The following is a 21,691-nucleotide window of genomic DNA, read 5'->3' on the forward strand; positions in this document are numbered from 1 at the left end:
GGAAGCTCCTGTCTCCATTCCAGCTCTCTCCGCTACTCCTTTCTTCGCAGAGCTGTCTGCCTAATCTAGAGACGGAGCCTGAAATACTGGTGTGGCTACTTGGAGCTGGCCTGGCTTCAGAGATGACCCTGAGTCTGTCAGTCAGGGTAAGAGGTTCAAGGAAAGGGCAGTTAGGACCGGAAGACATGGGTTTGGCCTCAACTCTGTGTACTTGCCCAAATCTTAAAAGACCCACCATGGCAGCCTCCTGCCAGGCCCAACCACCTGCAAGTTGGTAAAATGCCCAATGACTCTCCTTAGCTCAACAGGCTGGGGCGGAGACCTGGCCGGGGTGCTGTCAGGTATGGCGGAATCCCCTACTCCGCATTCCAAACACAAAGGTTGTTGAAATAGGCATAGGGGGCAGGGCAGCCTATGAGGGAACCGAGCTCCAGCCCTTGGCAGCCAGAGGTCCACCCTTTGCCTAAGAAGCCACCCCTCCCATCTTCCACACCCTCTTTACCTACTTAGGTGTCTGCAAAGGAAGCAGCCCTGAGTTCTCAGAAAGGTGGACTGACGCCCGGGTTGTGATAGCACAAATACAAGGGTAGGAATGTTCTCCTCGGTATCAACCTACTAGGAGACACTGAAGTAAAATGCAGGTAGATGATAAAGGATCTTGCCTGGTGGTGACAGCAGGAGTGGGAGGCCAGGCTTCTGGTCTCATCTAACTCTCTCAACTTCTCTCTGGGGACATCATTTCTCCATGTGCCAATGAGAGGCTTAGGACCAGGGCAGGGGTTCTCAACCTGGGGTCCTACTAACTCCAAGGATGCACAGGTCTGCAAACCCCCTAAAGGCACATGAAGTAAGAGTGTAAGTCATGTGCATTTTGCTGAGAGAATATCCCCAACATTCAGATTCTGAGAAGGGTTCATGACATAAGGAATATTGAGAACTAAGGATCTTTGTCGGCTCCTTATCTGTTAAGGCAAGAACTCCAACCAGAAACAGCACAGGAAGGCAACATGGGGCTTCCCACAACAAAGGTGGTGCTGCTACCTGTGTAGCCGGTTCAGGGTGTGAGGGGCGTGTTGTGGGGAGGGGGGGCGGACTTCAGCTCCTTGTACCAGAGCCCTTCCTAACAGCGGGAGGGTGACATTCCTCTCCCTTCGACTCCCTTACAGCAGACAAATGCCACTGAGAGGAAACGGGCTCTGTGCCGTGTGTCAGCTGAGCTTGATCCACTTACCACAATGAGGACACACTCTCTTGTAGAAACAACTGGCAGGCCCCGTGGACAGCAGTGACTGGCTTACTGAGAGAAAGGCAATGAGCAGAGCTTAAAGCCACGCAAACAGATGTCAGCTTTATCTCAAGTGTGCCAGAAAGTTCGGCCAGGGCAGTGAATGGTTCTACTTGAACTGTAGCAAGCAGTTACTGTGGAAGCTTAGACACGGAGACTTGGTCATGTTACAGCAGTGATCATGTTGTCACCATTGTTGACTTGCTTAATATTGTTTTCAACTTTTCGATTCCTTGGAGTGTGTTGCTGCCAAAATGCTAGTATTTAAAAGTTTGCCAAACGCACAAAAATAAGAATCACTGGGCAAGACCTAATGAGATCTGCAGGTCTCTTTGGTGACCAGCAATCAGCAGGACGCACACGGAGTCCTCACACTTATCAGAGACAGTTTAAATCTGGGAAGCCACACATGGAAGCCCTTAGGGCCCTGGGTTGGTGATCTCCCCTAGCACCTAGGCTGGTAAACAGATCCTGGGTGGAACTCACTCAAAGCTAACTAAGGGGGAACTTTTTGTCTCTAGAAACAACACTAGTAATTAGCAGTAGGCTACGGGGCTACCTTAACTAATTCCCTTCCTCAACTTATTAAGTGTGAGGATGAAATGAAAGCTGCAAACTGCCTCAATTGGCCCCCAAAGAGACTGAGGTTCAGCTGTGGCTGCTGTGATTAGCAGAGGACGGGCTCAAGGGAGAGAGGCTGGGCTGCTGAGAGAGTTCTTGGGCGCCCTTTGCCAGGAGGAAAACGTCTAAGGTGCAGGAACAGCTAAAGGGGAGAGGTCACTTCCATATGGGGACAGGACAATTTGTGGTTACAAAAGGAAAAATTCAAATAAGGTCATGCCCAGAGTGTTCTGGGCAAAAGGAGACCATATGGACTTCTGGTGACAGCACCAGCCCAAGCCCCCTGTGCCACGGGGAACTCACTGGGGGCACTTGCTAAGGGGTTTGGAGCTCTCTTAGAGAAAACAGGGCACAGCACAGTGTTCAAGGGAACTGCAGTGAAAACGATGATTAGCCTACGAGGATTTGGCAAAGACAGACAGGACGAGGGCCGCGCAGAGCAGCCACCATTGAACGCTCAGTGTAGGAACTGCAGTGGAGCCTTTGCATTTCTTGTATACTTGGTCTTTTGCCACAGGTACGGCGAGCATCAGCGTTAAATGAGTATCATTTAACGGACAAGGAAATGGGACTCCAGAACTTGTCCAAAGTGACCCAGCTAGTAAGCGGTAGAGCTGTGATTTAAACCTAGGTTTATCAGCAAATCAGGTTCAAAAGCACCAGATGGAAGCACAGGGCTCTCACTGCCCTGGTCAGTCGTTGCCCTTTCTCCCTCACGTGCTGGGGAAGGTGGCTCTGCGGTCTCACACCTACTGAAGGCTGGTACTGTCAGGTGCAGCATCTCAGCCCCTCAGGGCTGACAGTTCTCCCCTCAGTGACTGACAGCTTTATACACCACCCCCACCTTTTTTACAGAATGAAGTTCTCCCCCTTAGGTTCTCGGCACTCTTGCTCTCCCTCTTTAGAACCAACCCAAAGATGGGCTCTTTCCACAGATTCCCAGTGTCTGCCTTTGCTCACACTGTCCCCTGCTGAGATTCCCCTCATTTGCCCTTTCTTCAGGGCCATTGCAAACCACAGATCCTACATGCTGCCACCACTTATTTCTTCAACAAAAAGCCCGCACTCCCTCCTCTGAGCTCCCGGGAGCGCTGAGACGGTCCTGTGCCACCACAGACTTGCTATTGTGACCTATCCTCAGAAGCTCACGCAAAAGACCATGGCGCCATAGAGCTCCAGCCACGTCATCAGTGGGGCAAACCACTTCCTCTCTGGAGTGGGGAGGACACCATACCAGGACATGTGAGGATTTCACAATAAACACAGGAGAGTATGAAGTCTGAAAAACGGCATGAGCTCAGTAACTTCAGGTGAGAGAGAGGTGTCTGTCCCTCCCCACCCACATGCCTTATAAAACTCCAGGCTGCACAAGCTTATTCCTGACCTGAAGCAAACAGTGAATACAGGACTACCAGCAAGCCACAGAAACTCTCAGTAAGCATCTGCTAAATCAGGGCAAAAAGACCTGGACTCTCCTGGGTTCAGGGAAGGAGATGTGGGAACAGGCAGGTACGCCAGCCTCTACCCTATTCCCTACATACAATGCCACCCAAGGGTGAAGGGTTAGCTGAAGGACTGACTTTGAAATCCCTACTCCACTAGCTGGATGTCAAGCTATGGCCATAGGGCCACCCTTGGTACCTGCACTTAGAAATCTGAAGGTAACTGAAACCAGGTCTGCTCCCTCACCTCCTTCCCTTAATCCAAAATAGAAAGTATTTCTCAATTTACAAATTAAAGTGGCTCTCAAAATCAATTTTATAACCAGCAATTATGGTTCTGTAATAGAACTATTAAAAAAACAAAACAGAGTGGGATGCGGGTGCTAGAAAGCTGCTCTGTGGCAGAACCCAGCTTATCCACGTGACAGGACACTACAGACTTTCAGCTCTAAAAAGCAAGAGTAAATACCCAAACAACAAAATGCTATGTTCTTGAGACATAATTATAGCACATGCAAATGAAGACACAGAAGAGCTAGACACATCAGTCACCTAATGAGAAGCTGATTACAAGGGGAAGCACAAAACACAGGAAGATTCAGCCATCAAATGAAGGCTGTGAATGCAGCCCTGGGTCTTGAGGTCACTCTGTGCCCGCGAGGATACCCTATGTTCAGCCCCAAATCTGGGACTCAATAGCCCTCCAAGAAGATCCAGACAATCACAACTCAAACTCACCAAATACCCACTGGAGGAGAGCAGATGAGTTGATATCCATATATCCAAGACATTTGTATATTCCTTACCCCCTTCAAGACGCTCTCCTGCAGCATTCACGATCTCTTAAATGGCTCTGCCCCACTGCCTGGTGACCCACAGATAATGGAGTTACCCCTTCCTTAACCTTAATACAATCTACTTGTGAGCTCTTTAGAACCCTCCAAAACATACCTGGAATTCTCTTCACCCTTCTCCATATGCTGTACCTACCAGTCACCCAACCTGGAGAACTGCAGCTTGCTAACTGGGCCCCAGCTTCCATGCCTGCCTCTCTCTAATCCTGCTGGGCCATAGCGCTGGAGTGATCCTGTAAACATGTAAATCAGATGGAGAAAGCCACCCTCAATGACTTCCCATCATCGACAAAGCTTGGCACTCTCGGGGGGTTCCTGTGCTCCTGCCAGTTCCTTGCCCCTCTGCTTGGCAGAGGCCTCATCCTTCAGGTCTTAGCTTCAATGTCACCTCCTCAGAAAGACTTTCTCTGTCTTGGGCAGGTCCCTATTTTCTATTTCCTTCATCCATATACACACCTGAAATTGTCTGTAGTTTCCCTCTATGACATGTGAACGAAGGTATAAATGCCTGGTCCTAGAACCACATCCACTGTGGAACTGTGAATGTGCCAGGGCCAAGAGAGTAGGGAAGAGGGCCAAGAGTGGTCCTCTGGGTAGTCTGGTTTTCTGCATGAGGAAGCTACGGCCATTAGGAGTGACTTGCCCAAAATCCCAGTGCAAGGTAATTAGAGAAGACAGAGCCAGGATTAGACCCTGGCAGGCCCTCCCAGCCCTTAGGCCTAGATCCAAGCTTTTTGAGGGCAAAGGGGTAAGAGGCAGGCAGTTGGCTCCGTGTTTAACAGATAAGGTGGTGGATGGTGCCTTTACCCTCTGCTAGTTTCAGACCAAGTGTGCAGCAGCATCACTGGAGCCTGCAGGTCTGAGGTGAGGTGGGAAATACGCCTACCAAGTGGCCCCGCATGCTGCCAGTGTGGGGACCACCATCTGAGAACCACTGTGCTAAGGTTTGTCACTGGCACTATGTGTTGAGTGGTCAGAGTTAGTGGGGAGTGTGGCAATAGCTTGTCAATATCTTCAAGTTCACAGGATTTAATCTCAATCTATTAAGTAGAACACTTCTTTCCCATAACATCCTCAGTTCCTTCCATTGATAAAAGGGAAACAAACCATGGTTAAGCCCAGTAATTAGGCTGCAGATCCTGAAGACTCACCTCTGGGTCTGCCTACGGCATCACTACGTTATGCCCAACTCAATAAAATCCTAAGAGCAGGTGGGAAACTGGAGTTCTAGGGACAGCGGTGTCCCTGCCATAGGACTGCCAAAACACTGGGCTGGAGTGACTGCTCTCCGTGCTACACCTGCCGGATGCTCATGCCCTGGTGTTCAAGGCAGGTGAGGGAGGAAGATCTCTGGATAGTGTCAGTGGTGACATCTGGATTTCAGTTTAGGCAATTGGCCTAAACTCCCAAATAATTTTTTTTTAAAGGTAAAAGTCACCCTTGTTGTTTGTCTGGGGTGTGGTATGTTCACACCCATTTTTGCTGCTCTATGCAGTTCCTTCCAAACATTCATCAAACCCAAGCAAGCAAATCTGGTTACTAACAACAAATGAGTTTTTACTGTGATTTCCAGCTCTCCGGTGTCTGGTACAAGGCGGGGCGATGCTCGAAAGGCCCATGCACTCTGCCAAAATCTGACAACACTACTTCCCAGTCCCTGCCTTAGATTTGCCCCACACTGGAGCTTTCTGGGAAGACATGTCTTGGGCATGTCTAAACAAGCAGAAAGGAAAAAATAAGAGGGTGTTGTACGTGACATTTCCGGGGTTCCTTTTTCCAAAAAGATGGATGTAAATACAGAATGAGTCAACTGGCTCACATCATGTGACTTTCCCACTGGAACAGATGATCAATACTGAAGCCCAATATGATACACCCAAGCCAACCTGCCTTCCATTCCTGCCAACAGCTCATGCCTCGTAATTATGAAAAATCAAGATCACGATTTACAAGATTACCTGCCCAGGCCCACATCAGCTCCTCTGTGCAGCCAGGGGACACAGAAGCATTTTCAGCTTCCTCACTATGCCCTACAGTGTGTCTAGGTGGCTCTAATCCATTCCTCCCTAGACATCACTTTCTTTTACAAAGAAACAAAATACTGAATTCTGACCTGTGCACAATGCAGGCTGAGTTATAGCTTTCCCCTAACACCTCTAACAGAAAGTGAAATCCCTTTACGTTGGGAAATTCATTGCAGTACTTTATGGTATTGATTTATTTTAAACTTGGCTGGCAGTTTTAAGGCCTGCCATGCCTCTGAATCCTAGAAATGCTGCAGGAGGTCTCCATTTCCTCTGATTCTGTAATACCACAGAGGACTCACTAGGGGAAATGAAACGAGGGGCTGGGAGCTTATCTACTGCTGCCCCTTATTTATCAAATCAGAACCTTGGGGAGTCTCCCCAGGTTCTGGGCCTAGAATGCATCTCTGGTTAGGATTTTCACTAGAACAGTACCCTTTCCCCCTGCCAGCTCAGTCCTGCAACCAGCAAAGCCTCACTATGCCCAGGAGAGTTTCTGACAAATCCTGAGATGTGACCTCTTCCCCTATTATCTGGCTGACAAGGTGCCCCTAAACCTACCTTCCAGAACCAGCCCAGGGCACCACCTCCTCCCAAAATCTTTCCCTCCACTCTCTCCATGCTTCCTGTATGTTTCCCAAGTCACGCCTACTACAGCCAAGTGTCCATATGTTATCCCCACTTGCTAACCCGAGCTCCAAGAGGGCAACACTGCAGTCAGCACCCTCAACACCTCCACTGGGCAAGTGCCTGCCATAGCCAGGAGGGCTCTTGCTCTTTAAATCTGCCTTGGCCACAATCTTTCAACACAGGGCTGCAGGCAGCAACACCAGTGACAGGCATACATGACAAAATCCCTTGCTTTACTCAAGATTCAATGAGCTAATAAGTGTGTCGGGAGAACCCAGCAACCCTGCCATTTTGCTTTGAGTCCTCATCAACCTCCAATGCCCAGGCTAAGTTCACTTGGAAAGGACTCTGGCGAGGGCACTAGGGAACAGAGACAACGGGTCTCTGTACGAACGCCACAGACTGTCCTGCCAGCACTCCCTCAGTGCCAGTGCTCTCCTGGCTGCCGTCACGTGCGTGTGCTTTGGGTCTCCCACTTCCCAATCTTCTGGTAATTTTGATGTCTCCTTTCTTACGTGACTTCTGCCTACTGTTGCCGGACCCTTGGTTATCCCAGCCATGCCTCACCTAACCATGTTTGAGGCTGTATCAGTGTGACATAAGAGGAATCCACACACAGGTGACCTCGCCTGAAGGATCAGATGGTGGCCCTGTTGCAGTGTGCTCAGATACTTGTCAGACTCTGAAGGATGTACCAGGCGGCATTGCCCACTAACACCTAAAGGACCACCTGTGATGCTATTGAAAGGGGAAATCGCAGTCTGCCTCAAAATATAAACCCATCAAAAGCTATTTTTAAAGAGGCTGCAAGAGGAAGAATAGAACAGTGGAATTTCCAGTCAGGTACCTTGTTTCAAATCCTGACTCTCAAAACCTTAGGAAAGTGATTCTCAGCTTACCCATCAGCAGAAAGATGGCAGAAAACAGAACACTTATGCAGATGCTGTATGATAATACATGTAAAGTACTTAATTCAGGGTCAGAGATAAAAGGTCAGTAAAGTCAGGTGGCCCCTTGTCCTAACTGGTTTGGCTCAGTGGATAGAGCGTCGGACTGCGGACTCAAGGGTCCCAGGTTCGATTCTGGTCAAGGGCATGTACCTTGGTTGCGGGCACATCCCCAGTGGGGAGTGTGCAGGAGGCAGCTGAAACGATGTTTCTCTCTCATTGATGTTTCTAACTCTCTATCCCTCTCCCTTCCTCTCTAAAAAATCAATAAAATATATATTTTTTTAAAAAGTCAGGTGGCCCCTCAAAGCAGGTTTTTATAACCAGGAGCTGTTGTTTGTGAAGTTTCTGTGTGTCCCTGGGGTAAGAGGAAATGGGAGTTGGAAGGACCCCAACCGTCAAGGCAGCTTTACTCACAGATGGGTGATTACAAGAGCGATTCTGATTTGCCCAGAGGGACGCTGTCTAGGAGGAGCCAAGGATGCCAGGGAGGGAGGAGGAGAAAGTGAGCAGCAACAGCCGGGGGCAGGCCTGTCCCTTTCACAGATGCTCTGATGTCCTGCTGAGCTTCAAGGGACAGATTATCCCTGGGGGCCACCAGCCACATTACATAACCTACAGCTCAGCTTCCTTCTGTTCATAGGCAGGAGCAAACAAGGCACAAAAGCTGCTCAGAGGAGCTGACTGACCTTGCAAACACCAGCCTTCCCCATGTGGGGGGAACACCCAGAAAACACCAGTAGACACACCAGGCCCCAGAAGACGTCTCAGATGATAGTTCCTAGGGATGTCAGGACTTTACAGTGAAGATTGAGCTTTCAAACCCTCGGGATCTTCACTCACAACCCCTCCACTCACACACAGCATCATGAATTCTAGTGAGAAAGGCAAGGCTGGGACTTCCACTTTACAGACAGGGGGAGGTGGTTCCAGGTCAAGAGGGTCAGAGGTTCCAGGTCTGCTTGGATAAAAGAATTTGCAATCACTGGTTAAATACAGGCACCCCCCCACCCCAATGTTCTCTCTACTTTAACTAAAGCCCCCATTGTTTAATGATCTAATTATCCATTCTAGGGTGAGGGTGGCGTTTCCCTCCTCCTACCCTCCCTTTGTTCAAGGCTTCATCAGGGACTAAGTGGGACGAGCCTCTGGAGTATAAGAATCAAACTCTGATTTAGGCCCCTTCGGCAGTTACACCTTTTCCATAAAGCTGTCCTTGCTTACACTCTCCTTTGGTCTACCTAACTAGTTGTTCACTAGCACAACTGAGCTTTTTCAAAGAAGAGATGACCTCCCGACTGGAAACCTACCCAGTGCGACACCTCCCACCCACTTTACTCATCTTAAAATGAGCAGGTGCTAGGAGGGCTTTACTCATCTCAGAATGAGCGGGTACTTGGTGCTCAGTTATTTGTTGAAGTCAGTCATAAAAACATGAGTTTTAAAGATGATTCAATGAGGTAATATACCATATTGGGTAAAGTCACCCATGGCTTTACTCCTTATTAGCTCTGTGCCCTTAGGGAAGTTACTTAAGAAGTTAATGAAATAATGGGCATAAAGCACTTAGCCCAGGGATGACCAATAATTATCATCATCTCTGGTCATCTTCAGTACTGTCACCTTCCTCCTTTGGAGCCTAACCCCTCAACCCTGCACACTCACTCCTTCTTTGGAGCCTGACCCCTCACCCGCCACCTCCCCAGGGAGGGCAGTCCTATGAGGGAAGTGGGCATGTCTTAGGTGCTCCTGGGTTAGTTCATGGCTGTCCTGATGGCTGAGCCAGGAAGTCACAGGCAACAGAGAAGGGACCCGGAGACCTATCTAGTCCTGGGTTCCCAATTTCTCACCTAAAACTCCCTTTTAAATTTATCCCCCAGTGATTCTGTTTTGAAGACTTTGCTGTTTAAAACAAAATATATCAGTTGTTACAGAATGATTAGAAACCCTTAAACCATATCAGTTTAAGCATTTCTTGTCCATTTTTAGTGTCACTTCTGATTAACTTGATACCTATAAGGTGACACAGTTTGGGGTATAATTCCAGACAAAAGGAAGTAGATCTGAGTGGCTCCCACAGCTTCAATGTGAGTAAACTTGCTTTGCCTGATCTCAGATGAGCTGAAAAGATTGTGAATCCCCAGAAGACCATTAGGGACCCAAGTAGAGGTTTGGGGACCTCATGTTAAAAGCACCTCAACTCTTGTAATACAGGGACAAAATCTGAAGCCAGGTCAAGGAGCTAACCTAGGTCACCAGCTTGTTAGCCCCAGAACCACATCTTTGAGCCCAGGCCAAGGATAAATATATCACTTATCACTTCAACAAGAAATTGGGCTTGATTTCTTTCTCTGATGGCAGCTGCTTAACATCAGAAAAGAAATCAGGCCCAATTTCTTGTTGAAGTGATAGCAGCTACCAAAATCACATGGAGTAAAGAATATTTTCTATAACCCCTCATGTCACACCATCTGATTTCCTTCAGCAGGCTTGAGCTGCCTGCTCCAAATAAACAGCATTCAAAGGTCCTGGCTTCGAAAGGCCCTAGTAACCAAGATTTGTGTATTAGACAGCAAACTTGGCCATGAATGCAGACACCCTCATCCCATAACTTCCCTGGTAACAAGTGGGTGGTGGCACCTGGAACATGAATTTGGCTGGCTCTCAATTTGGGTAAGGCTTGTGGCTGGCTGGTAGGAACCATTAGGAATTATTAAGCATCATCAAAAAATGACAAATAGAAGAAAGATATAATCCATCATTGAGCAATCTTTAAAAATATATAATTTTTCTGAAACAAGTGACTGAACAGTTGCCGAGTACAGCTTTGTTTAGAAAAAAAAATCTGCCCTAGCCGGTTTGGCTCAGTGGATAGAGCATCAGCCTGTGGACCAAAGGGTCCTGAGTTCGATTCCAATCAAGGGCATGTACCTTGGTTGCAGGCTCCTCCCCGGCCTGAGGCCCTGGTCAGGGCTCCAGCAGGAGACAACCAATTGACATGTTACTCTTACATTGAAGTTTCTCTCTGTCTCTCCCCGACTCTCTTCCATTCTCTCTAAAAATCAATGGAAAAATATCCTCGGGTGAGGATTAACAAAAAAATAAAGGTGATTAAATGTTAAAAAAGAAAAAAAATCTATTTGGTAATCATCAAAGGCAAGGCCACTACTCAAGACCACTGCCTTTAGGGGAAAAAAAAAGAACACATACTTCAAGTTAAAGTGTATATATCTAAAATTCTACCATTTAACATTTCATTTAGGCAGTTTTTATAAGGCACTTTCACAACCTCTTGTGATTCCCAACAACCTCAATAAGATAAGTATGATCCACTCTATTTTATGGATAACAAACCCAGAGAGATAAAACAACTTGCCTCAGGTCACATAGCCAGTAAACCACCGAAATGGGACTCAATCTTAGATAATCCACAAGGCAACATGCCATTCAGAGAAAACCTTTGTTTCCAACCCAAAGTATATTTCCATTCATTGTTGTAAAACACTAAAATCATGTAACCCTGACTAAATATTACTCTGAAATCTACAATCCTAGATTGGTGCGGGTACTGGAGATAAGTATGTTTCCCATATGCAGCTGGAGTCTGAGCCACAACAACAGGTCTAATAGAAAAGCAGGCTAGGAATCAGGACACACAAACTCAGTGCCTTCATTGGTCTCCAGCTGCCCCCTACTTCTCAGCTCCCCTTCCCAGTAAAATTCCTCAGTAACAGTCAGCAATACCACCATAGGTTCTCAAAGTGTGGTATGCAGTTTGGGAATCCATGAAACTAATAAACCTTTTCATAACACTTAGACATTATTTGCCTTGTCCCTTCCATTCTCTCCTAAAGTGTACAGTGGAGTTTTCTAGAAGCTTCATGATGAGAGACATGGCACCAGGTTATAATGCAGAAGCATATATGAGAATCCAGCTGACTAGGAAGGCAGATACTAAAGAGATTTGCAAGACTATAAAACAGTGCCATTCTACTGTTTCATGTGAAAATAGTTTTTTTCATAAATTATGATACTTATGTTAACATGTAGTCAATCTAGCTAATATTTATATTCACTTGAAAGGAACATTTAAAACATTTGTCTTAATTTCTAATATCACAAATATCCAGAGATAAAACCTAAAACAAAAACTCTGGAGTCCTAGGTTTCAAGTGTAACAGACCAAAACTAAGAGACATTGCTCTATTCTCTCCCTTGTCTCCAATTATTCTTTCATTCCCTCTCAAACCTACTCTAGTTAATGGTTCTCCCCATTATGTGCCACCAAAATTGTTCATGAGCGCTAAGGATTTCCCAAGTTGTTAAATCCATTGGTCGGTCCATCCACAGTCCTCATCTCACTCAATATACCAGCATATATGCCATGGCTGATTACTTCTTCCTCCTTCGGTATTTTCTTCACCTGGCTTCCAGGAGACCATATCCAGGTCTCCAATCCGTGGTTTCTTTTCTCCCCAGTCTCAATGTTGGATGGCTCAGAGCTCAGTTGTTCGTTGGAATCTTCTCTATATTCACTGTAGTACCTTGGCCATCTCTAAATTTGTATCTCTAGGCCAGACCTCCTCCCTGAACTCCACACTCATCCAACTGTCCACTCTACTCTGTAGTTGGATTCTAATAGGCATTTCAAACTTTCAGATGACTAAAACCTAACTCTCCAGCCAAACCTGTTCCTCCTAATGTCTTCCCAATTTCAGCTGATGGTAACTTTATCCTTCCAATGGCTTCCAAGGCCAAAACCTTGAAGTCATCCTCAATTCCTTTCTTACATTCAATCCAGCAGGAAATCCTGTTGGCTGACTTCAAAAACTCACCCCAAATCCAATCATCACCTCCCCTGCTCCACTGTTACCTCTCACCTGGGTTATTACAGTAGCCCCCATCTCATCCCCTCACTTGCTCAACCCTGTAGCTTACTTTTAGCACAGAAGTCATAGTGACTCTTAAAACATTAGATAACTAAATACACACCAATGTGTTTCTATCTTACCCAAGAATGAAAGCCAAACTCCTTACAATGGCCTATAAAGCCTATTCTAATTGACTCCTAGTTGTCTCTCTGGGCTTTCTTCCTACACTCTTCTTCCGCCCTTAAGCCTTTAGGCTGGCTGTTTCCTCTGGAATGCTCTTTTGCCAGAAATCCTCATGACTCACTCTCTAAACTACTAACCTTCACTGCTCAAATGTCACAGTCTCAAGGAGACCCACCCTGATCTCTTCTACTTCAAAACACACCTCCAGCCCCGCCTGACCTCCCAGCATTCTGATCTCCCTTATCCTGTTCTACACCCACCCCACCCCCAGCACTTAGTACTTTCTAACATATACGTTTATCTGTCTCCCGACTAGAATGTCTCCACAACTGCAAAAATTTGTTTTGTTCACTAATGTATCTTCTGTGCCTAAAATCATCCCTGCCAAATAGTTTTCCAATAAATCAATATATGGAATCAGCTTCTCCATCTATAAAGCCTATTGGGAGAAAAAGGTATTTGGACTCAATAGACCTTTCCAATTTTAGCCAGATAGAGCTCAAGTCATAATTGACTTGAAGCTTTTGTAACCAATATCCTCACCTGAGGATATTCCCCCCCCCCCCCCCACTGATTTTAGAGATTGGAAGGGAAAACGGGGTAAGAAAGAGAGAGAAACATCAATGCAAGAGACACATCGATGGGTTGCCTCTTGCACACCCCTGATCCAGGCCAATATCAGGCCTGCAACCAGGTACATGCCCTTGACTGGGAATCAAACCCAGACCACCCTTCATTCTGTGGATCAAAGTTCTAACAACTGAGCCAAACTGGCCAGGGCATAACTGATTTGAAACTTTTAACACAAGGCTCAGCATCTGGTCACACAGACCTGTGCCCAGGCCCATAATTCTAAGTGCCCAGCTAGGGCAGGATAGGCTACACTCAAATAGGAACCAAAGACCAAGTACTGTACTATCTTTATTAGCTGTCAGCCTGGGACACTATGTACCTAACTTTTTCTCCTCTCAAGGTCACCTATTTCTCTTACTTGCAGGAATCACTCCTATTTAGCTAAAACAGCACAAATCTCAAGTGTGGATGTCCAAATGCAAGCCATGATCTCAATTAGTTGTGACAACCCCATAATCCTAACCCCAATTCAGGTCCCTCTTCCAATGACAACCTTCTTCTTATTCCAGGGCAAACTTGAATTCTAAGGGGTTTTTTAAAGTGTAAAGAGATGAGATGGAAATGGGGAGTGACAGCATGAAATACGATTAAAACACTCTAGCCAACCCTTTTTGGGGGTTTAACATGGTATTAGCCCAAATCTAGCTTTAGGGAACATGATTCTCTTCTTCATTGGGCAGGACTGGCCTGGAATCTGGAAGGTACTCATAAATGTTCATGGAATGGAACAATTAAACCAAGTGACTCACTCTAGAAATAAATTCAGTGAGAGCACTACAGATGTAACCAGCTCAACACAGTATTTACCGAGTCCAACTAGAAATCTGAGGATGATGAAAGGAAAGGAGGGTGACTAAAAACCCACCCAGATGATGGAGGGCTCAGTGTCTCATGTGCTGAGGCCCCCTCCTTCTGATCAACCACCAGGATTAGCCCCATCTCCATCACCTCATTTCAAGGCTTCAGCGAAATGTAAGAGTAGTTTACTTCCAGCTTGCCATATTAGTATTAAGAAAAAAGGCAAAAGAAAAGGAGCGGCATGAGTAAGATATAGCTGCCTTTAACTTAGTAAGATATAGAGCTGCAAAGGAGAAACAAAATGGTACATTTGAAAATACCTAGCAAATGGGTCAATGTTCTTTTATTCCCTTCCCACAGAGATTTCTGTTTTTAAGGAAAAGAATTCTGACCAGAACACTAGCTAGCATTTGCATATACTATCATTAATCTCCCACATCTATTACTTTCTTCTACTTCCACATTTGGCCAGTTGTCTTGCCAATTCTCTGCCCTGAAGATCAAGGCACTCCTTTATCCTCAGTGCTACCTAACTAACTGCAGGTTCAACAACATCCCTTACTAGTGTGAATAAAACTGATCCAATTGGTCTCCACTCACCCAAATTGGTGGAGTCTCTCAAATGTGCTAAGGTCCCTCTGGCTTCAGGTCCTTTGCAGAGGTTAGATCTTCTACCTGAAATGCTCCTCCTTGCCCCCAATTTCTACTCTTGCCTCTGGCCACCATCCCCTGAAAGGTCAGTTTTCCTGAACTCTTCTCCTTTGTTGCAAAGAGACTATGATAAATAATCTTTAAAGTGTAAAGAGATGAGATGGAAATGGGGAGTGACAGCATGAAATACGATTAAAACACTCTCTAGCCAACCCTTTTTGGGGGTTTAACATGGTATTGACATGTTTCTCTCCCCAACTAAACTGCAAATTTCCTGAGGATGGGGCAAATTTCTGGTGTTGCTTACCATTGTTACCCCAGAGCCTAGCACAATACTTGACAAGGGAAAGCTCACAATAAATGTGGGCAATAATTTACATAAGCAAAACCTTCCAGGTAAGAATACTCACACAGTCTTTATAGTGTATAAAAATGGAGAAACCATCTGCTATCTAGAGTAGGAAAATGGCTATATTATGGTACATATAATGAAAGCCATACTTTCAAATTATGACATGGGGAAATGCTCAGATTAGCATGGAGTGAAAGAGCAGGAAACAAAACTGTTAACTAACCACAGCATCATCTAAACTATGTAGAAGTGGATGTGCAAGTAGGAGGGATACAATTAGGGATGGCATTTATCCCCTGAAAAAAAATTGCCCGTTACTTTTTTGTACATTTTCTACAATAAGCCTTTATTAATTAATGAGAAAACGTTTCTAGGAAATGTAAGAACTCAACTCCAATGCAACTCCACTCAGAAAACGTCTCTAGACATTCCAACTCATACTCAAATAATCCCACATATCTCCTCATCAAGACTTGGGGGATCTTTGATAACAAGTACTTGGATCTCTTCAATCCTGCATTTCCCAAATCCATAAGGGTCCGCCCCAGAGCCCAGGGTGAGAAATTCAGTCCAGGAAGACTGCATGCACAACAAAAAGAGTACACTCACCTAGTTTAAAAACAACCAAGATGCTTTGCCCTGAATTTTAAGCAGCACATGTGACCTGGTCCATTCTGGTTTCAAGTTCAAAGGCATCAGGCCGGTCCTGTGGGTTAGCAGCTAACATATCTTTCAAGAGCTGCTTGATCCCCTCAGACATGGAAGTCCTGCGTTTCTGGGGGATGTGCAACTCCATCTTTGGATTTTCTAGCAGCGCCTCACCAACAGGGACGATCTCGGTCCCCTGTTTGATATAGGTCCCCAGGAGCTCCTTCTTGGTCTCAGAGTCAATGAAAGTGATTCTTTCTATCATTGCCCAGATGATAATGCCCAGGGCAAAGATGTCAGCCTTGGCTGTGTAGTGTCCCTCCCAGACTTCAGGGGCCATGTAGAAGTCTGAGCCGCAGGCTGAGGACAGCCAGTATTTATTCACATTCACATTTTTGTTGTTTTGATTACCCTCTTTGCCTCGGGGGGCTAGCCCAGCACAGACCTTGCTTAGTCCAAAGTCTGCCACCTTGAGGATGGGGGTGCCAGACCTCTCCGTGATAAGGATGTTGTCTGGCTTTAGGTCCCTGTGCACGATGTGGTTTTTGTGCAGGAAGGCAATGGCGCTTGTGAGCTGTAGCATGAAGCTTTTGTTGGTGGCTGGGTCCGGCCTCCGGGACAGGACGTACTGATTCAGGTCTCCACCTTCACAGAACTCCATGACAAACCAGAGATAACAGGGCTCCTCAGCATAACCCAGGATCCTTTCTCCTAAATCAAAGGAAGACCGGAAAGAGCTTGAGTGAGATGGGCACATTCACACCACCTTTAGGCTACAGGAATGCAGTCTATTAAAGTTAAGAGTGACAGTGGTGACAATTGCTCCAATCCAGGAGGACTAGTAAAATTGGCATGAGCCAACTCTACACAGCCAGCCCATCTCTACTCACACAGGATGAGTGAAGGGACAAAACATGACCCAGGCTGCAGGGACTGGCATCAAGCACCTGGATTTGGAGTTAAGGGTGCCTGAGTTGTAACTCTGGTTTACTGCTGACTGCGTGAACAGCCAGGAGGCAACGTAGTTTACCTTTCCATGTTTCTACTTCTGCTTCTTCACCTGTAAATGGCCACATGTAACCACTTACAGAGTGCCTGCACTGGCATTTTACATTCAACTTAATGTTTACCACTACCTAAGGAGGTAGAAGGAAACAGCTCCATCTTATAAAATGAAGAACCCGTGGCTCATAGAGACTTAGAATTCACAAACTCAAATCCAGTTGACTGCGAAACCATTGCATTTCTTTATACTGTTTCCAATGAGGCAGCACCATACCACCCTTACCTCCCAGGGCTGCTGATGAGACAAGGCAAAGCATGTGAGAAGAGTGTCAAATGTTTGTTACTCCATGCCAAGCAAATGACCTTCCCTCCCTTCTTTATTAACGTATATTGATTCTTGTCAATACATCTAGAACTGCACGCCAATTATGTTTATTCCAGAGGCACACTCTAATTCATCAGTTTTCTGCTAGCCCACCATGTGCCTATCACAGTGAGTACACAACACTCCCATCTCTAATGAAGCTTGATTTAAAGAAGATTACCACTATTTCAAAGATGAGTAGGAGTTGCCAGATCTGAAGAAATGAGAAGGGACAAGACTTAAGTTATCCCTAAAGGACAGGCTGTACATCAGCAGGGAGAAGAAAGAAGGGAATTCTAGGCTGAGAGATGGAATGGATTAAAAGAACAAAGAACAAATGGACTAAAGGTATAAATAGGAAGTTTGGTGGGAACAGTGGAATCTGAAGTAGATGTATAGGTGGAATCACATTGTGTTGGCTTTAAACTCCAGCTCTTAGCTTTCCATCTTTCCTTTTGAACCATAGAAGCTCCAGAAAAGCTGGTGACTGGCATCTCCACACAAATCCCAATATTCTTTTTTTTTAGTTATTATCTTTTATTTTTTCCATCACCATTTACTCCATGCCATTTTCCACCTCCATGCAAGGTGCCCTTATGTGAAGTTATTTGGTAACTACCAGTGCCCTAGAAGTTAAGCCTCAAGTAGACAGAGGTCTTACCTAGCTGATGAGGCTGGGCCTGCCCAAGGTGGCCACATGGATCATTCATGACTATGCCAGGGCCTAAGGACAAGTCCTATGATCCCCAGTATGATATCTCCATTCTACTAAAAACGACGGCTATTCACAGCCTCTCCTGGAAGGTTTCTTTTTACTAGTTATTTACTGTACTTCATTATAAAGAGAAATAGTGATCCAGGATATCCTGCCCCCTTCCAACCCAAATGGCCCCCAAAGTACCAGAGCACATAGTCTACCAAAGCCAGTAGTTTAGGAGTTCTAGGTTAAGGCAATAAAATTGACAAGGCAAAACCCTTAGGTTTCTGACCATGATCTGACAGGCCTTATTTCCCCTGTAATTATATAATTTGTTTGTTTAATCACTCACAAGCAAAGTAATACAGGTAGAACCAGTTTAGGGCAGATGGGTTTCTTTCTTTCTTTTTTTAAATCAGTTGTTTCCCATCTCATAATCCTCTTTCTAGGTCATCGGCTCTAGTGGGCTGAGGTTCTTTATCTAAAAACACTATAAAAGGAAGTAGTGATCTGAATCCTGAATCAATCTAGACTCCAGAATAAAAACTCATAAACAGGGGCAAGAAATGTCTGCTGGTGGTAGAGCCAGAAAGGAAAAGATTTAAAAAAACCATCAAATCCCTTCTGCAAAGGCCCCATCAGAAAACAGTGCAACTTTTTCAATGAAACAGTGGGGAAAGAAAGGGTGGGGAGTGATTATTTTATATACAAAGTTGGGAACTATGGCAACTGAAGTAAAAAGAAAACAAGTCTGCAAAACAGACTACAAAGTAAGTTCAGGTTATGAGAATCCAGGGAAAGAAAAAAGTACCCTAAGTGAGTGAATGGGTGGGGCAGATGGGACCCAGGACTGAAGAGCCTGGGAAGTGAGCTAAGCTTAGGAGACACTTCAGGGATGGGGGTGGGGGCTGTTTATTGAGAGGAAAGCACTGGAGAGGAAGAAACATTCTTAGAATCAGACACAGCATCCATGAGCATGACCGAATGGAAAACTGGGGAACGCAGCTACTTGTCCTAGAGACAAAAAGTACTTCTTTGCACAGGCTTATTTCACACGAGAAGCTGAAGATGTTTTCATGTGGAGTCCCCAGCAGCCCACTAAAAAAAAATATGGAAGAGACTGGTCAGACTTCCAGTTCTTTCCTTCAGGCAGATTGCCTACCTGGGCCTCTAGGTTACCTCACAGCAAGGTGGAGGGAGAGGAGGAGGCACTCCATGCATTTCTCTCGAGAAGCAGGCCAAGCTGAAGTAACAGGAAGAGCACAGACCAGAAGGCAAGGAGTCCCATGGGTTTAATGAGTGGTTTCTTAGTTCAAAGGAAACCATGGAGAGACTGAGGCATGATGGCTAGAACTCTGGGCAAGTCCCTGAACCTCTTTGAGCCTCAGTCTTGTAATCTACCAAATGGAAATGACATCTGCTCCACATATTACTGTGAGTTAAGTCACAGGCATGAAATACATTTTGCCAAGTGTAAGATACTTTGGGGCATCACATCCTGCCTACCACTAACATCACTATTCCTACCAGATCTCAGCCTAATCCTAGGAAGTCACTGATTTCAACAATCCTGGTGCTGCAGGCCATGTGTTAGGCAAAAGATGAAACAGACCAGAAAATGAAAGTCCATGATTCCATTTCACAGGCCTATAGCCAAAACCCATAGCTAGACCAGACCACAATTTTGTTTTAGGTGACCTCTATCTATAAAGCATCCTCTCCCTAAATCTGCGTGTACCTTATGGGACCAGCTTGAATGCCAACCTACTAACACTTGCTTGATCTCCCAGGTAACTTTCCTCTTCTGAGCAGCCAAGGCCCTAGTCTTATAATTTACCAAGGTGACTGATTTGGAGAAGGGAAACTGGCCAAACTTTTGTGGAATTACCAAACACTTGTTCTGAAATGACACTAATTCCTGGGCCCCAAAATGTCACTGGGGTTCGCCAGTCGGAGTAGGGGCTTACAGAGGTCAGGTGATCCATGGAGCTTTAGCACAGGTCCATCTCACAGTGGTCCCAGTGGGTCCCCGAGCCAGCCTGTGGTGATTTCCCCAGTTTCAGGATGTATAATTGGAATAGACACATGCAGCAACTAGCAGAATCCCCAAACAAAATTTACAGTGTTTTTGAACAGATAGAAAAAAAATGAACTTTACTTAAGTTTTATAATTCCCTTGTTTGGTATAATTGGACAGTTCTATAAGATGAATGAGAGTTAAAAATTTAGCTTCCCAGAGGGGAAGAAAATAGCAAGAGTGTTATTTGGAGGCTGTAAGGATTCGAGGTAAGTTAACCTTTGAGAGTCCACTGGGTTGCAGGCACTATTTTAAAGGTTCATTATGTAAGCTGTCTCATCTCATTGGACACTGTTTTAGAGGTGGTAAACCTGAGAACAAGAAATAGGGTGTCATTCTGCCTGAGGAGCAGGGAAAGGTGGGGAGGAGAGGCAGGCTGAGAATCATTGCAAGCAGGGTCCTTGAGCTGTGTCTTCCAGGATGAAGAGAGTGAGCAGAGCACAGTGGGGTGTGAGTTTGCAGCGAAGGACCCAAGTAATCTGGGGTAATCAGAGGAGAGCTGCAGTAGGAGATAGTCACAAATGAGCCTGGAGATGAAGCTGGAGTCAGGTCATGAGAAATGGTATCTGGCAGACAAAAGGATTAGAAGTTCAACTGGAAGACATGGGAAGTAACTAAAAGTTCTGGATCTATTTAAGAAAAGATACTGCTTATTGAACCTAAGAAATCATTGATTTTAAGACATACCATTTAAGTAAGATTGACAGGCTGCTGACAACACCATGGTAGGCCATTGACTAAGCTGAGTTCTAACTTCAGAGATGTTAACATGTGAAAGAGCATGTCTGAGAATTGATGAAACAGTTCCTTCTGGAAGCAGAAGGAGTTAAGAGATGGAATACTCATCAGGAGGTTTTGAAAGCCAAAGAAGTGATGACTGCCAAGGGAGGGGTGAAAAGGGGATGGGAGAATGAGGTCTTGGAGGTTTAGACTCAATAGAAGTTAGTGACTTATCACATGTTATGTGATGGACAGGAAGAATTCAGAGAGGACTCTAGCCAATCCTCTCTTCTTACTCCAAACCCCTACCTACTTGGATGATAATTATATCCCCTGTCACAGATGAGGAAATTAAGCCTCAAAAGATTAAATAACTTGCCTATGGCTTCATAGCCAGTTAGCCTGGATTCTAATTGTGAGCTCCACTACTGCCTCTTAGTGCCAGCAGCAGAACTTAACACCTACATGTTTTATTTCCACTTCGACCCAAGCTCCTTGTTAAAGTAAACTCTTATGTACAGGATGCTGCCAAGGAGTTTAATGTTCATCCAGTCCAGTTCAGGTTCATTTTTCAATAGAAAACTAATTATGATTTTAAATATGCTGAGATGCTAGATCAGCATATGTGTCACAGATCTTAAAAATGCTCAATCCATTTGACATAAAAATCCCATTAAGCAATTTATTCTAAGTGAAGAGTACCAAAAAGACAAAAAACAAACAAACAAAATCCCCTACCACCAACATCAACAAAAAAAGATACACCAAGCACCAAAAACAACCAGAACTGGTATTCCATACAGCACAGTAAAAGGGAAGCATTGAAAACAACTATCCAAGAGTAGTTAACAGTTAATTTTATGATTATCACTTAGTTGAATGCTTTAAA

General features: G+C 45.3%; 1 protein-coding gene across 2 annotated transcripts in view; it reads right to left on the reverse strand.

The window, feature by feature from the left end:
* The window catches only part of STK35 (serine/threonine kinase 35), a 43,759-nt gene that overhangs the window by 11,885 nt on the left and 10,183 nt on the right, over window positions 1-21,691 (reverse strand). For both annotated transcript variants that reach the window (XM_079784061.1, XM_079784062.1), the window contains exon 3: window positions 15,901-16,650. In XM_079784061.1, the coding sequence (XP_079640187.1) occupies window positions 15,938-16,650 (713 nt within the window). In that variant the 3' untranslated portion in view covers window positions 15,901-15,937. The remainder of the gene's footprint in view (window positions 1-15,900; window positions 16,651-21,691) is intronic.

Source organism: Cnephaeus nilssonii, assembly GCF_951640355.1.
Source record: "Cnephaeus nilssonii genome assembly, chromosome: 11".
In the NCBI taxonomy this organism is placed as follows: domain Eukaryota; kingdom Metazoa; phylum Chordata; class Mammalia; order Chiroptera; family Vespertilionidae; genus Cnephaeus; species Cnephaeus nilssonii.